This window comes from Ctenocephalides felis, unplaced genomic scaffold, assembly GCF_003426905.1.
Source record: "Ctenocephalides felis isolate EL2017-DRISC unplaced genomic scaffold, ASM342690v1 CF-g0.4_SCAFFOLD_01886, whole genome shotgun sequence".
Lineage (NCBI taxonomy): Eukaryota > Metazoa > Arthropoda > Insecta > Siphonaptera > Pulicidae > Ctenocephalides > Ctenocephalides felis.
The window spans coordinates 93,390,306-93,407,322 of NW_020538040.1; the positions used below are offsets into that span (position 1 = coordinate 93,390,306).

Here is a 17,017-nt window from a genome sequence, read left to right on the forward strand (position 1 = left end):
TATCCAACCAACATAAAGAAGTTCGATAAAATAAATGAAAAGCGGGAAGACATTAGCGAATGTGTCGATTCTCCTTCAATAATCGAGTTTGACATACATCAACAAACACCCCGACTACAAATACCAAGCAATATAAGACATCCAATAGATTATTTTACTCTATATTTTACAAATGAATTATTAGACAATATAATAGAAAAAATAAACCATTATGGCAGCAAAAAAATACCAAATATACTGTCTAATCAGTGGCATATTCTAAATGCGAGTGAAAAAAATAGGGATTGTATTGTCTGTTCCGACAGAAAAGCACCAGGAGGAAGGCGGCGAACAACATTTTATTGTAAAACATGTCAAAATCAACCAACTATGCATTTTGGAAATTGTTTTGACCGTCACCATTCTTTATAAAATGATCAAAAATAAATTAATATTATAAATGTATGTCCTTCAATGACCACAAATTTTTATCACACAAATTACATGGGCCGGCCGTGGTCCCGTGGTAAAAACGTGGGCTAGCAAATCCTAGTCCCGGGTTCGAATCCAACCTCGGTCGGTTCGGTATCAAAGCAGCTTGATACCAAATTTTCACTTGAAATCATAGATTTCAAGTGAAAATGGCCTTTCGTGGGCATAGCTGTAGTGGCAATATGCCACTTGGAAGTAAAAGTCATCACTATTACAACAATTGTAATAAAATAAAAATTCAGCACATAGAGATGGACAACTGTTTGGGTTGCCATCTATAATAATTGTAAGATAATTGATCACAACAGCTCATAGAACTTCATAGTTCTGATCGCTGTTAAAAATATATATAAAAAAAAAACAAATTACATAACATACACAATGATATCAAATTTACAGCCGGTAAAGTATATTGTTTTGAAATCGGTGTCGTCCCGAAAGTGTTAAAATTGTCACTTGCAGCTGATGATTATTTTATTAGGATGCATCCATTTGTTTTTATTTTGAAATACAAAGTGCAGTAAAAATATTGTATATTATTTGAAGAATTGCGATTGTGTATTACGAAATGTCGTTTTACTGTATGATCATATTTTTTATTACATCAACGGTACTATGAGAAATTGTATTGTTTTCTATCGCTGTTCTAGCGTGAAATATCAACCTTGAACTTGAACTATCAGATCACCGAACTAGCCATTCATCGGCGCTGGTCTTGAAAACGAATCTGTATTTCAAGATAAACCACATTCTCAGTCATTCAAATTCGGTGAATTGTTTTATTTTAATCGTTTTTATCTGAACATTACTCATCGTTCCGACGAAATCTTTAATTATAAAATATATGTTTATATTTTCATTCGAAATAAAATAAGAGGACATTGTCATCTGATATCGGTGAGAGTTTGCGAGTCTCAATGTGAGAAAAAAGTTTATAAGTTTACTTTTGAATTATTTGGTCTCTGTAATAAGACATCACTAAATTTTGAAAATACACAAAAATAATATGGTAGAATCATACATAATTGGCCAAATTTGTGGCTTTTCATATTTAGTGGTTGTGTTTATTTTGTTTTTAATCCTGTATTTCACCATATTTGTAATTTAGGAGGTAAACATGTCTGCACCTCTTGTTCGTTTTGTTTTAAGCATTTTGTATATAAACAGTGAAATGAATTAACTAATTTTTCGTGATATTTTATCGCCAGATTATCGCTTGAAACATAGCATTTTAAATTGCAATCAAAGTTAATAACTAGTGGGGTGCATGGCATCGTGCCTTAAAAAAAATTACACAAAATGTATACACATTATTAAAATCTCTATAAAATATCTGGTAATTTGATGTACATATGTTCGATAAACATTTTTGATCGCCAAATGACGTTTTTTTAACTTATTTTTATTGAGAGTCCATAACCGCTGGACCTGCCTTCCCTAAAATGTAATCAGTTTTTCATCTTGTCAATACAAGTAAATGTTTTTTGAATTATTAAAATCGGACACTCCGTTCTCTTAAAAACTGAGTTACCGTTTTTGGCACTTTTTGCCCCGTATCTTCGGAACGACTAGACCTGCCTTTGCTAAAAACTAATCAGCACGTCTCCTTTTCAATACGAATCGAATGTTTTTTTTAATTATTCAAATCGGTTGATCGGTGTTCCCGAAGTCGATGAAAATTTGTATCCGCACACACACACACATACATCAATTTTTTCTAAGGTATGCCAAAATGTTCCAAAACCGTTGAAACGTAAGCATATAAAAGTTTTCATTTTCGATTTTTTGCGATTATTATAACTTACCCTACAACAAATGGCAACACAAACAATTGTCCCATTTCTGTGTGAATTATTATTACAATTTCTGTAATAGAGCGAATATTTATTGATGCAGCAATGCCGGACCAGGGCTATTTTCGCTTGGTAACGTATTTCTATCTATATTTTCAAGTGAAAACGGTTGTCCTCGGGATCTCTGTTTTTCAGGTTCAGTCGTTATAGCCACTAACCTACGAGCCCAAAAATCGTAGCGTAATTTTATAGCTTTTTTGCAATTTTTGAAAACTGTAAGCTGTAATATCGATTGATTTATTTATTAATGCTCATGAATGCGAGAATTTATCCGATTTCTAACTTCAAAAGATTGTTATGGGGCAATAATTACATCGATTTAAATATCGTGTGCACGGTTTTAATTTATATTTGAATGACCCGATTTAAATCTGATCAGTCTTTGAAGCGTGAGCGACGTCACGTAAGCATTTTTTATTTGGTCGGTTTCAAACCGTTTTTTTTGTTTTTATGTACGAGCTGGTACGATATTTGTAAAGTATGCTTTCAGTAATAAAATCTCCTGCATTATGATAAACCTATCTCTTTAAACTGTTCTTTATCGGGTTTCCAAAAAATACTGTAATTCATTTTTTATCTGTATTTTTTTTTGGCTTCCGTTTACTCGTTATATACCTAAACATGAAATGAAGTATTTTCTCTTATTTCAGTAAAAATTTGTGTAAATACAATTAAGCACTTATCTGCTAATTATAAAGAAACGGCTCGCACCATCGTCGCAAAACTTTAATAAACACGAGATTTTACTGCGTTTTATCAATTGGCTTTTGAATGGTTGACGGACGATAGTATACACATACACATACTTCTTTTTAATTTGGTGTCAAATGATACGTCGAGAACACATGGTAGCAAATCGGAAATTCTGGCAAAAACATTTCATCCTCTTGAAGTTGAAAAAAAAAGTAAAAAATAATGCATTTTTACAATTACAATTGGAGGATTCTTACAGTTGCATTAGATTCAAATCAGTAAACTACCTACCGAGTTGATGTTTATGGATTAGTTAATCATTCTGAAGGCGATTAAATATTTAAATTTGAAACCAGTTTTCACTTTACACGGCCGCGTGATAATCTAATAATACTAGTATGTATGTAATACGAGTTTTATTCATTTCATTTTATAAATTATAGTTCAATAAGTCATTATGTTCTATAATAAGAATTTTACTACTTTCCTGACTGTTATAATACTATTATATATAATTCGAAACCGGTCTTAAAAGAAATTTGAAACGATAAAAATAAGCCGGCAGGTTTATATTTATTTACATATGATTTATTGCATACCATTGTTGTATATCAATTTCTACGTTATAGTTATCAATATTAATTACGCTTAATTAGAAATGATTCATTTCATATTTGTTTATTAAAATGAAATATTTTAATAGTTTTACCAATATTCCACATGATAATTTTTGAAAAACATAAATCTATGTATCTGAGGATGTCTCACAAAATAAAAATAATTATTCAAAATAATAAACTTGATTTTGTATTTATAAATCCAATTTATTGCTTGGTATTTATGCTATGTGACATTGTTGTTCAATGTCACTGCCTAGTGCAAATCTATGCTTTACTTAGTTGTTAAGGCGCAGTTTGTGGTTTGAAAAGGAATTTTATCAACGCTTGCAAAGCGAGCTTACAATGTAATAGCTACGAGTAACATCAACTGCGTTGTTTGTATTCCGACCGTCATATTTATAATATTTATAGTTATTACGAATGGGTGCATATCCATTACAAAGTATACTCGTTGTATATGTAGATAATTTTCAAATATTTGATGGGTCGTTGCAATTTTATTTTGAAGTAATTGGCAAAATTCAATTTAAACTAATATTTTTCGAAACCCGGGCTAAAATCCAAGACATAAGATTTAATTCCGGGATAAGTATAGCTTTTAAAAAAACCCAGGACACAAGGTATATATCCGGGACTGTCCCGGCCAAACCGGAACTTATGGCCACCTTATTGTTAGTACAAGGAAATTCGAAATTATATAATTCCTGATGTGATAGTTAATATTTTTGTATAAAATATTATGTTAATTAAAGTTGGGCCTGAATAAATTTGGAAAAAATCTGTTGTTTCAGTATTATGGAGTGGGAGGGTCCTCCCGCACAAGGCTTGTATGATCCGGCCAATGAACATGAGGCTTGCGGCGTAGGATTCATCGTTGCTATTGACGGACGACGTAACCATAAGGTAATGTGCCTAACAATAACTCATTTGTTAGAAATTATCTAAGAAATGCAATAAAATTAGACTAAGTAATTTTGTTTAAATTTAACGTGATTTTGAAAGAGATTATTTTTCTCGCGTGAGTAACCGAACTTTAATTTCTTTTCTACGCATTTCAGATTATTCGATTTTTTTGTGCGTACATACATGAACAATAAAATTTGATCATAAACCCAAATTAAACCTTTATTTCTGTTCGGTTTATTGCGCACGATCGTGATTTACTATGATACTAATTTATTTGAGCGATGCAAGATTGTCTTTTATTCGCAATTACTATTTTAAAAATTGCAAGAACATTTGATACATTTCAATCATTGTTTGCATTTATTAGTCTTAAGATCTGTCGACCTGTTCGCACGTAATTACCTATTCGTATGTTACTTAAAATGAATTGAACCAATTATGAGAATTAAATGTTAGATCCACTGACAAAGTAATCGATTGCATTTATTCAGTACGGATTACATTTCAATTTTTTTTTATCAAATCACAACTGTCAGTATTCAGTAATTATTATGACTAAAGTAATTAATAATATTTTGAAATACTATCCATCGGTAGTATTTTAAGTTGGTAAAATATATACAGAAAATAAATATAAATCATAAATATATAGTTTAAATGTATAAATTAATTGTAAACTATCTATGCTACGTTCGGCCAGTTGTTAGCTGGCAAGGTAACGCATTTCAAAAATTAAAAATTGTTCTAAATTTTTATTTTTGTTTTCATTTCATTCTTATAACGTGGAACATTTATTCCTATAATCTGTAGGATAAGATACAAATCACAAATTATTTTTACTTCTTATATATGTTTTTCTCATAAGATATTTCAGCTAAGAGCTGTATCACCTTTTCATCATTTAGAATACGAAATTTTAGAGATTATAAATACATCAGATATTTTGTTGTAAAATTGAAGCGTTGCATGTGTCATAAATGTATTTTTCAATATATTTGTTCTTCATATAATATAATAAATTACCTTATAAAGCATTTCTCTTGAACGTCCTTCTACATAAGAAATACTATATATTGATAATAACAATAAGTTAATATTATGACATTATCAGGTAAAAGAAAAACAATTGCATTACAACGCATTAGTATGTCAAACACATTATGCGCCACGACGTTTAAAGATTGATTGCTCTGTAAAAAAAACTTTAAGTTTTATCATTATATATATTGCATATCCAGAAAGATTGATGATAATGTCAAACATTTATTTATGTTAATATTATATTATATTACGTTCTTCTTTAATGATCATTTTAAAAATTTTCTAAAAATTATATTATAATTAATATTATCATAACATATTCAGTAATATACATTAGTTACTCATGTAGATCTTGTTCATTGCGTAATATTGAAATAAGCTTTCAGATAATCGAGTAAAAATGTGAATGCTTTGCTTCGACACATTTATTACCAGTTAAATCTCGCATTTGGTTTTGATTAAAAACTTGGCATTACTGCAATCACATATAATATAAATATGGGAATAATACAATAAAGAAAATTTATCTAAAGAATACAGTAATTTGTTTTTTTTCCTAGAGCATTGATATTTATATTCTTGTTCTCTTTTTCTTACTTATGTTTGCTGTTTAAAGTCAGAGATCAATAAGACACCTTGCTTTAAGAAAATCCTTGAGTATATTAAATAATATTTCTATCTACATGTCTCACTCTCATGCTGGAAAATCGTAGGGTCTGAATTCATTCTTGGAAAATGAATTAATATTATTTATTTCTTGTTTTTTTTTCAGATTTTGTTCAGAATATGCATTTTCTTATTCGAATGTCTTGCATTTTTTGATCAAATTATTTTTTACCGTAAAGTTATGTTAATTTAAACAAGCCGATTTAAATAGCTACAATAAGGGGAATGTTTATTCGTATCGTGAGTTCAAAACGGAGTGGAAGAATCTAAATAATTTAAATAAATGTCTCTTTATTTATCAATTAAAAGTTGATGATGTATAATCTTTTTTACCGCGTAGTATATCAACGAGCCAATTCACGACGATAAAATAGCCATAGATAAATAAGTGTAATTAAAATTAAAATCTCGGATAATTTTAATTCTCGGATAGCTATATTATGTTACCGGTCTCTTATATTGAGTAGTCGCATGAGATGGTAGTTGCGAAACTGTCGAAAGGCTATGTATATGGTGTTTATTCGAGCGTTTTTCATAATCTCAACTGCTAAAACCTAACCTCCAAATGGCACCAATTTTAACATAAAAGACCGATAACATAATATAGCTATTTTATCCGAGATTCGGCACATAAATAACGTAGAGATTGACAAATTTTTCAGATTTTACGAGATGCCGAGACACTTTCGTCTCGTATGAACCATCGTGGTGCCTGTGCTTGTGATGATGATACTGGCGATGGTGCAGGAGTGTTGACCGCCATTCCGCATGTCCTTTATGAGAAGGAATTAAGGTAGACATTTTGTAGCATAAAATAAAATGAAAATTCAATTTTTTTTATATTTGAATTTATTGAATACGAAGTAAATTTGAAGAAAGGCTTTCTGCGGATACGTTTCAAATTTTACTTTTAATATAATTTTTGTTGAGTTATTATTTCATTCACTCTTTTATGCCATCTTTCCATACATTTATTCGTGACGATTCTCTTTTGAATTATCTTTATTTGTTGAATATAAAAAATATTTAATTTATAACTATTAATTCAATATGTTATTTTTCTGTAGAAAATCGTAAGTTTTATAAACAAACTCGCAGTTTTTGAAAACCAGCTTTTTGACGAAAATGATGAAATTCGAAAACCGTTTTTTTAGCGGAAAATCGGTTTTTATTGTATAAATGGAAAATGACAAATACTATACTAGATGGAAGCAAGCGTTTCGATACTTGGAATTTGGAAAAATATCGGTTCGATAAAATTTGGAATCATATCAGTCTGCTATAGTTTCCCAGAAAGGTTCTGCGTAATCTTTTGTCTAATGTATATATTATTATATTAGATTATTATATCAATGTTTATATTAATTTAGATCAATGCGACTTCTTGTTGAAGGAGTGAATTGCTCTACTCAAAAAAAGTTTTTAACCCTAGAAGCCATAAATAAAAGAACAAAATTTTCAGAATTATTATATCACACTTTAACGATTAAGCCTAGTTCGGTTGCAAGTGAGTATTTTCTATTTCGAAAAATTTTGTGAATAAACTTCTAAATAGCAAATCGATAGACGTCTTCAGCTTTTAGCAATCATATTTCATTAAATTAAAAAATAAATACTTGACATTAATTAATTAAAATTGTTCGGAATAGAACAAACTCGGGGTTTTGTTAAATTGTTAAAATTGACATTAACAAGTATGTATCTAATATTATTTATTTAATTAATAGTTAAAAGTTTTTTATTTAAAAATGTATCATTTTTATTTATTCGAACTCTTTTCTTTCACTATCATAAAATATTTATTCTCATATATGAAAATGATGCATGAATAACGAATAATCATTTTCAAAGTTATTTAATCCAGATCAACTAATATTTCTTTGTTCTACTAATTAAAAGTAAAATAAATTAGTTTTCTACTCTCTCTTAGAATTGAATAATGATTAAATTTAGCCAAAAACTGCTTTAAATCACAATAAATTTGCCGATATTTTTTTTGTTATTACAGAATATTCGAGCAAAAATTGATTTTTTATATAAAATTCGAAAACCGGCTAAACCGTTTTTTTGGGAAACTCACAATTGGAAAACCGGTTTTCTGAAATATCGGTTTTTGTATAAACCCTAATATCGACCTTCTAATTACAGTTTATTATTTTTTTCTGATTATTACTAATTTCTAATGTTTTCTTGCAATTCCTTTGTTAGTACGAGTTTATACTCGTGAGGTTTACACCGATAACAAATTACATTCGGTTCGATCTAAAAATTTACTTATTGTTAGTTTATGCACCCTTACGGATTCGAAGGTTCGTACACGAAACGTTCAAAGCATTATAAATTTTTTTTAGAGAAATTTAGTTACCATTTTTCACTTGTAAGAATTTTTGATCCAAACTTACGTTTCTTAAAAAGGTTAAATTAATATATTGATGTCACTTATTATAATTGATAATAATATATCACTGACAAATATTTTTTTCACACATACTTTGATATTTCTAATACTTTGGGTTGGAATTTCCCGTGAATTCATTTGGAATTTCATTCCAATTGACTACCTTCGTAAGTAGAATGAAAATAGTAAAAACTGCATTCTTAACACTTGCTACATTTCTTTCGTTGCTTACGTCAATTTAGCCTACGGTCGTCGACTTTTCGACATGAAATGAACAATCGATTTACTGCTTGTGATGGAATAATTCCGTTATCGTCTGACAAACAAATTGTAGATATCATTTCGCAATATATTTTCGTCGATGTAAATACGTCATCGATGTTCCAATGCGTGGAGTTTCTATCTATATCAGTCATTTCCGTGTCAAGGTTCAAAACAGATTAATAACAGCTGTCGATCACTGGCGTCTCAATGTTCTATTGTTTTTGTTCTAATTATACTTTGGCTTATCAGTCAATGATATAATTCATGGGTCTGTGATAAAAAATGATACTCCAATCAAGTTGTAATTTTATTTTGTACACTAATAATAAAGTTTTATTGTTTTCCTATTTATAAAATTTTTCTATGAAATTAAAGTTTGAAAATGATGTACCTATTTATAGGTATTTTATATTATTGCATTAAAAGGTCCAATTATTATAGATTAAATAATTATTATTATAATTTTATTATAATTATTACTAAAATTATTTGGTTATGTTTCACACAAAACTATAATTAGCTTTGTGTGAACAAACTAATTATAGCAGCAGTTGTTATTTATATACTCGTAATACTCACAATGGATTCTAGATATTACAGTTACTGTTATCTCTCGTTCCAGTTTGCCTTTCAATGTGATTATATTTATCAATAAATTAACTCTGTAATCATATTTTGATTTCTAAAATATAAAATTCAAGCCATAAATAACAAACTTCCCGAAGAAGCATGTTTTTTTGTCGGAAAATCCGATTTGCTAATTTTGTTTTCTCGTTTTCAGTCATTTTGAATCTGATATCAAAATTTGATAAAGTATATGTGTATATTTTGTTTGATGAATCTTGATAGAGAGTCGCGTTGGTTTAATTTTTGTTACGCGACTATTGGGCGCGTCTTTTCTTTATCTCAAAAACGGATGAACCGATTTCAAAAATTTAAAGGCCATTGATAAGTCTTTTTAAAGACTCGGGTTGATTTCCTGTTTTGTGAGACGATTGACCGGGTCGTTTCTTCATTATTGATGTCCACTTATAAATAAAATACATTTTTAGAATACGGAGTAGAATGAAATTTGTTACATGAATTAAATTCAAATAATAGAGACGTGAAGTTTGAAATTGAAATGTCAATGCAAATCGGAAATCACACTGATTAGTTTTTAGTGAAAGCGATTTTTTTTGAGATACAAAATTCCTAAATAGCACAATCTAATTTCTTATTCATCATGTCAATTCTCAAAAATCATGAAAATTCCAGGCTGTGAATTGAACTATGAATCACATGCAAGAAAATCGTGAACTGTTTGAAATGTAAGAATCACCAAATTATTAACTAAAATTTAGAACCGAATGGAGAATTTAATTTTTTAAAAGATTTATATATGTATCTGTTAAAACGAGTAAATGCATAATCAGAATGTGCGAAATATAAAAATTATTTTGGTTTGGATAAAAATACTTCAAATGGCTGTGTAAATTTTATTTATTAAACAATATATATTACAATCTTAGTTACATTAATAATTTTATATTCGCTTTGTTTTAGCAAGAGCCAGGTATTTTTACCAGAATTCGGTCGTTATGCTACCGGAATAATTTACGTCGACATAGATAATCATGAGAAGTGTGAAGAGAAGTTTGAAAAATTGGCCCAAGAGTTAGGGCTCAAGGTCTTTCATTGGAGAACAGTTCCGGTAGATTCCAGTGCAATTGGTATTGCTTCATTTCAATAAATTCGATTTTTTACATTATTTTTGTCGAAGTTTTGTATTCAAATTCAAGTACCGATACATTTTATTCATATTAATTTATTTAATTAAAATAACTTCTAGTATATTTTTTATTACAATTTGAATATTTTAATTGGATTCACATATATTACAATATTTGGGCATCTGTTATTCACTGATTATTCTTTAGGTCAAGTTGCACGAAAATCCGAGCCTTTTATGCGGCAAGTATTTGTCACTGGTGATCAAAATGAAGAAGATCTAAAGCGGCAGGTATGTTTTTTCTCGTAATAAAGTTCTTTTTCAATAAACACCCAACACCTATGATACCAATTATTATTTTTCAGGTCTTCGTGTTGCGCAAGAGAGCCACTCACGAAATACCGTCTGCAGGAGTTAGATTTTATATTTGTAGTTTATCGTTATTCACAGTCGTTTATAAAGGACTATTCACTTCAGATCAGCTATGGAAATATTTTGATGATCTATCAAATGAAGCGTTTGATACTTATATGGCTTTAGTTCATACTAGATTTTCGACAAATACTTTTCCGTCTTGGGAAAGAGCACATCCATTAAGGTAATTTATTTTTACCAAAACCAATTACTGGTCTATTTATTTTTTTCTCACAATTTTATTTCATGTAACTATTTCACATATTTTGAGTTTTGATCAGCTTTAGTGCTTAAAATATTTTAATACAGGATTTGCAATAATTTGTTTGGTAAATAAAATCAGTTTCTGTTCCAATATTTTTTTGTCACATACATACATATGTATTTCAATAATTAATGTGTTTAACGGTATTCAGGAGAAGTTACTTGCGTTCATTGTGAACGCAGTTAACGGTTATATAATGTCATGCAATATGCATATCGTCTGAAAGACGCTCATTTGAAGCATGAAGCTATTTCTGGCATTTAAAAAGAACAAATTATTAGACTCATGATGTGTACCGTAGAAACATTGTATCCAGGGTCGGATTTTGAAATTTGGCGCCCTGGGGTACTGATGAAAATGCCGCCCCACTTTTGTCTCATTTTTCTAAAATTAAAATATATATTTTATTGCAGAAAATTTATCACGCATTGCATACATGTTCCATGTATAGATATATTATGATCCTTTCAAAATGATACTAATGGAAATTAGAATATTTATGTAATATCGTCAATATTGTACTAATATATTATATAGCTTATGTCGCTACTTTTTTCGGACGACATACGACTTACATTTGAATATTTTTATCTGGAACTACTTGATCTAAAACGATTTTGGTTTTATTTTGGTTATAGGGTACTGGCTCACAATGGGGAAATTAACACTTTGCGGGGAAACGTAAACTTTATGAAGGCCCGCGAAGGTGTCATGAAAAGCGAAGTTTTTGGTGAAGATTTGAAAAAACTTTATCCAGTTGTAGAACCAAATCTTTCAGATTCTGGATCTGCAGATTGCGTTTTAGAGTTCTTGGTTATGGCTGGTAACCGTTCTCTGCCAGAGGTAAGAGAAACAATTCATCTCAAATAGTATATAAGTTTACATATGAATAAATAAGTAATTTTTTATTATCAACTGGATTTTTGTTAGATCGTTATTTTTTACTGTGTTTCAAATTGGAAAGTTTGCTAAATGTGAAGGGTTAGAAACTTTATGAAGAAAACGAACATAAGTAAAAAAATACTTTCTAACTTCTTAATTATAAGTTAGATAAAATGATGATTATTTATCCCGAAACAGAGCTGCATATGCTGAAAAAAGATACTGATGCTCTAGAATTACATAGTTTAATCATTTACATAATGAATATAATTTTAATCATTGTTTGACTTATTTTTAGGCCGTCATGACAATGGTGCCGGAAGCATGGCAAAACGATAAAACGATGCCTCAAGAAAAACGCGACTACTACCATTGGGCAGCGTGCGTTATGGAGCCTTGGGATGGACCTGCGCTTATTTCATTTACTGATGGTCGATATATTGGTGAGTGTGAATTGTAAATATTTTTAGATTTGTAACATAATGATCTTCAAGTTGTTGGAACATGTTTTGATAAATTATTTTATATTGTGATGACTTTATCCCGAAACTAGAAATCTTTCAGTGTAGAAGAACTAGTAACTGATAACATTTATGTGATAATTTTACCAAAATTATTTCCGTACGATCAATTTTGAATATATATATTATCCATAGGTGCTGTTCTCGATCGTAACGGTTTGAGACCATCAAGATTTTATGTGACTAAAGATAATATACTGGTAATGGCTTCTGAAGTTGGCGTCTACGATACCGAACCCGAAAATATAATTTTGAAAGTACGTTATGTAAACGAGTCTTGAGATATAGAAACTAAAATCAATGAAATCATATTGCCTTTTTGTTTTAGAGCCGCTTAAAACCAGGAAGAATGTTACTGGTTGATACACTTGAAAAGAGCCTGATTCAGGATGTCGAATTGAAATCTAAAATAGCTCGAAGCAGGCCGCATTCCCAATGGTTGCAAGAACAGGTAAATAAATTAACTATTATATACGTTATATATATATATATACATTATATATTTTTTTGTATTTCAAGACAATTGTTTAATTGAATTATTTGTATTAACGTATTTAATACCTCAAATTAATCTCAAAGTGCATTTATGACTTAGAAGAACTGACGCATGCGCTGAGCAAGTTTTAGTATTAATTTTATATTACTGATTCTTAAATTTACATTATTTTATATTTTTGCCATTTTATGTTGATTATGAAGTGAATTTTATAATTAACCGATTACTTTGTTATATATATGCAAATTAATATACTTAAAATAGGGTTGTTTGCTCTACGATGATATTATTGAATACTTCACTAACGTTTTTTTTTTATATTTCATATTGCATTCCCGAAAATAGATGGTAAGTGATCTTGTAGTACAATTTAGGTATTGCCGATATATGTGGCCGCCTTTCTTCGTTTTTTCTTTGTGTGTTGTTAACTGTTTATTTATATAATATGGTTATTTTCTGTAATATAGGATAAACATCTTTTCAAGTGTTTCATTTTTCGATTTTACTATTTTCTATTCAATTGTTACATTCATAATAGTTGAATATAAAAAGAGTTAATTCTGTATAATAACATTTAGAAATCAGTTATTTGTTTTGGTCTTTTACTGAGTTTCAGTGGCATAAGGGGAGTCCGTTTTAAATTGGTATTTGTATAATATTACTTTGTTCTTAAATTTATTAAAAGTGGTCTTATTATTGTGTCGTTAATTTAATTCGAATTCTGTGCACCAACACTAAAACTTAATTTAATTTTAAACTTAACTTAAATTAATTTCAGTTTTTCTGACTAACTTGATGCTACTAATAAATAAATGTTTTCCTTATCCTTGCAACTTTTTTTTAATAAAGTAGATAAATATTTTCAATCTACATAAATCTGTTTTAAATATGCCTTTGTCAAATTGATGAATGTTGCCGCTTTTATGTCGTTTAGTCATTAGACGTTTTCTTGAATTTTAAAACTAGTTTTTTTATAAGTTTATTAACGTTTTTTTTAACAATTTTTTTAAAATCTGTGTTTCTTCTTAATTTGCTTTCTCCTTATATCGAATGTATTTACTCCAACTTTTTATCTTAAGTGAAATAAAATTATAAAATATGCATGATCTATTAAATCAACTGTTTTTTTTTTAATATAAATGAATTATTTCTTTATTATGAAAAACGATACTACTGGGGAAATGCATCTGATATCATATTAGGCTGATGTTCGACCAAATAATAATGAAACTGGCGGAAAATTGAATAATTCACACACGGACTTATCAACAACCAATTATTGTGAACGAAATATCAGTTGACTGTTTCATAAAATGTCTGTGAAACGAAAATTGTTTTTTTAATATTACGAACAGAGAAATACTTTCTCTGAGTTCTCGTTGATTAGAATTTCATTATTTTTTAATCCTGCATCAGACTAATATTCTCTCAATAGAAATGTCTTTGTTCTTCATTAAATTCGATTCTTTAGTTGTTACCCTATTTGCTTATTTGATTAGTAAAATGAAAGAAAGCTGATTTTAAACCGATGTTTTTGGCATTTGTCCTTTAGATATCTTTAGAAGACATACGTAAAGCAGATTTATTATCCAGGAATGGTAATATTAATGGAACTATTAGCAATGGAATATCTAATGGAGATGCAAAACATGGATTTGCAGATAAACGATTGTCAATGTTTGGATATACAACAGAAACAATAAATATGCTGTTGTTACCTATGATCAAAAATAAGTAAGTCATTTAATCTCTCGATCTTCTTGAGTTAACGTCATCCCTTGGGCTTCATAAAGTATGTACTTCAATACTCATATCATTTGATTAAAGAAGGTTTGTTCCTTTCGAAGTCATTTTGCGGGAAGTGTTCATTTTAAGACTTATTCATAATAATTAACATCCTTTCTTTTTAATGTTTGACTTTCATATAAATAGCTTGACTGCTTTATGTTTTGAAAATATTTGTTATGTTAAATTGTTTAATTAACTTCTCGATACTTAACTAAATCAGTCTCGTCATGTAATCATTGCTGGACTCGTTCATTTGTACATGTGTTTACAAATTCTTTGTTACATTATTCTTTATTACTCCTAACAAAGATTTTTGCCATTTTTACAAAATCATTTACTTTAGAGTTTTTCATATGCACTTTTTTCTAGAAACGAACAAACCTTGTCTTGATTCTTATATCTATTTGTATCGCCCGAGCTTAAATGCTTATCGTGTTGCTTGTCTATGACTTTTGATTATAGATTCACAAACCGATGATGATTATATTGCGAAGCTTATTCGTGCAGATGAAAGTATAACCAGACGGTAACAACATTTAAGTTATAAAAGATTTTTAATGAATTAATAAACTTTTTATGATATTACTATTTTGACTTTCAGGAAAGAAGCTCTCGGCAGCATGGGTAATGACGCGCCTTTAGCCTGTCTCTCACGGTTCCAGCCTTTGCCCTATGATTACTTCAAGCAATTGTTTGCTCAAGTCACCAATCCACCAATAGATCCGTTCAGGTAAGATTCATTAAAAATATTAAACCTTTTCTAATTGAGCGGAAATCTTGTTTAGGTTCAATAATGAAAAGAACATAAAAATTGATATTTTATTAAACTATTTTAGGGAGAAAATAGTTATGTCACTGATGTGTCCAATTGGACCCGAAGCAAATATTTTGAATCCTAGTGCTAAACAAGTTCACAGGCTTTTGTTGCCTCATCCAATTCTAAGTGTCTCCGACTTGACAATCTTGAAGCGCACTCAGTATCGTGGGTGGAAGGTATAAAATTTTATAATTAACTTTATTGTAGTTTTGATCATACACCTCCATACATCAAGATTTATTTCTACTTTCAAACATTCAATAAAATACTTGTTTTTCAGAAATAAATACAATGTGTAAGTATTGATCTGAATTTCTTTTTAATAACATATAATTTCTGCTTTGAAGCTTATTTTTCTATTATGTTATTGTAATTTTTTCTTTGAATTTTTTGTCTCAAACAGACAAAGGTGTTAGATATCACTCATGACGTAGCACTGGGGCCAAAAGGATTATTACAGGCTTTATCACAAGTTTGTTTGGATGGACAAAATGCTGCGGAGCAAGGTTATCAACTGATAGTACTATCTGATCGCATGGCAGGTCCAAAAAGAGTTCCTGTAAGTTCACTACTAGCTTTAGGAGTATTGCATCATCACTTAATTGAGTCAAGGCATAGAATGAAAGTGGGACTGATAGTCGAAACGGCAGAGGCCAGAGAGGTTCATCATATTTGTGTTTTATTAGGTAATATCCTATATTTAGTACTTTTTATATAGTTATGCCAGTCAGATTATCAATCATTTTGCAAACCGTATTGCAGGATATGGAGCAGATGCAATTTGCCCATATTTAGTTTTTGAATTGGCATCTGATCTTCGCCAAGAAGGTGTGTTGGATGCTGAGCTAACTGATCATATTATATACAATGCTTATTCCAACGCTATTGAAACTGGGATAGCAAAGGTACATTATGGTTTTCATGTAATTTTTTCTTTTAATCATTTTATTTCAAAAAAGTTTTTATATCCCTGTTAGATTACTAAGTCCTATTTGAAACATACTGATGACCACACTAAATATTCATTATAGATGGGATTCGGATACAACCTCTTGCCATATTTAGATAAACAGTATGTCAACTAGTGGGGCGCATGGCATCGTGCCTTAAGGCAAATTGCTGGAACTTCCCGTACCAAAAATGATTATTTTTTTAAAAAGATTAACATTGTTGAAAAAATTTGAACAAATTCGATTTTTGAGAAACTATAA

At 29.5% G+C, this 17,017-nt stretch overlaps 1 protein-coding gene across 2 annotated transcripts in view; it reads left to right on the plus strand.

Annotated features, from left to right (window-relative positions):
- Window positions 1-17,017, plus strand: part of LOC113378636 (glutamate synthase [NADH], amyloplastic) — a 38,862-nt gene that overhangs the window by 12,948 nt on the left and 8,897 nt on the right. Inside the window, exons 2-16 of one of the 2 annotated variants that reach the window (XM_026619193.1) lie at window positions 4,429-4,540; window positions 6,913-7,043; window positions 10,458-10,624; window positions 10,832-10,914; window positions 10,989-11,221; window positions 11,941-12,145; window positions 12,483-12,627; window positions 12,841-12,962; window positions 13,034-13,156; window positions 13,547-13,549; window positions 14,754-14,935; window positions 15,591-15,719; window positions 15,826-15,982; window positions 16,210-16,492; window positions 16,569-16,711. In XM_026619193.1, coding sequence (XP_026474978.1) covers window positions 4,433-4,540; window positions 6,913-7,043; window positions 10,458-10,624; window positions 10,832-10,914; window positions 10,989-11,221; window positions 11,941-12,145; window positions 12,483-12,627; window positions 12,841-12,962; window positions 13,034-13,156; window positions 13,547-13,549; window positions 14,754-14,935; window positions 15,591-15,719; window positions 15,826-15,982; window positions 16,210-16,492; window positions 16,569-16,711 — 2,214 coding nt within the window. In that variant the 5' untranslated portion in view covers window positions 4,429-4,432. The remainder of the gene's footprint in view (window positions 1-4,428; window positions 4,541-6,912; window positions 7,044-10,457; window positions 10,625-10,831; window positions 10,915-10,988; window positions 11,222-11,940; window positions 12,146-12,482; window positions 12,628-12,840; window positions 12,963-13,033; window positions 13,157-13,546; window positions 13,550-14,753; window positions 14,936-15,590; window positions 15,720-15,825; window positions 15,983-16,209; window positions 16,493-16,568; window positions 16,712-17,017) is intronic. The other variant, XM_026619194.1, reaches the window with a different exon arrangement.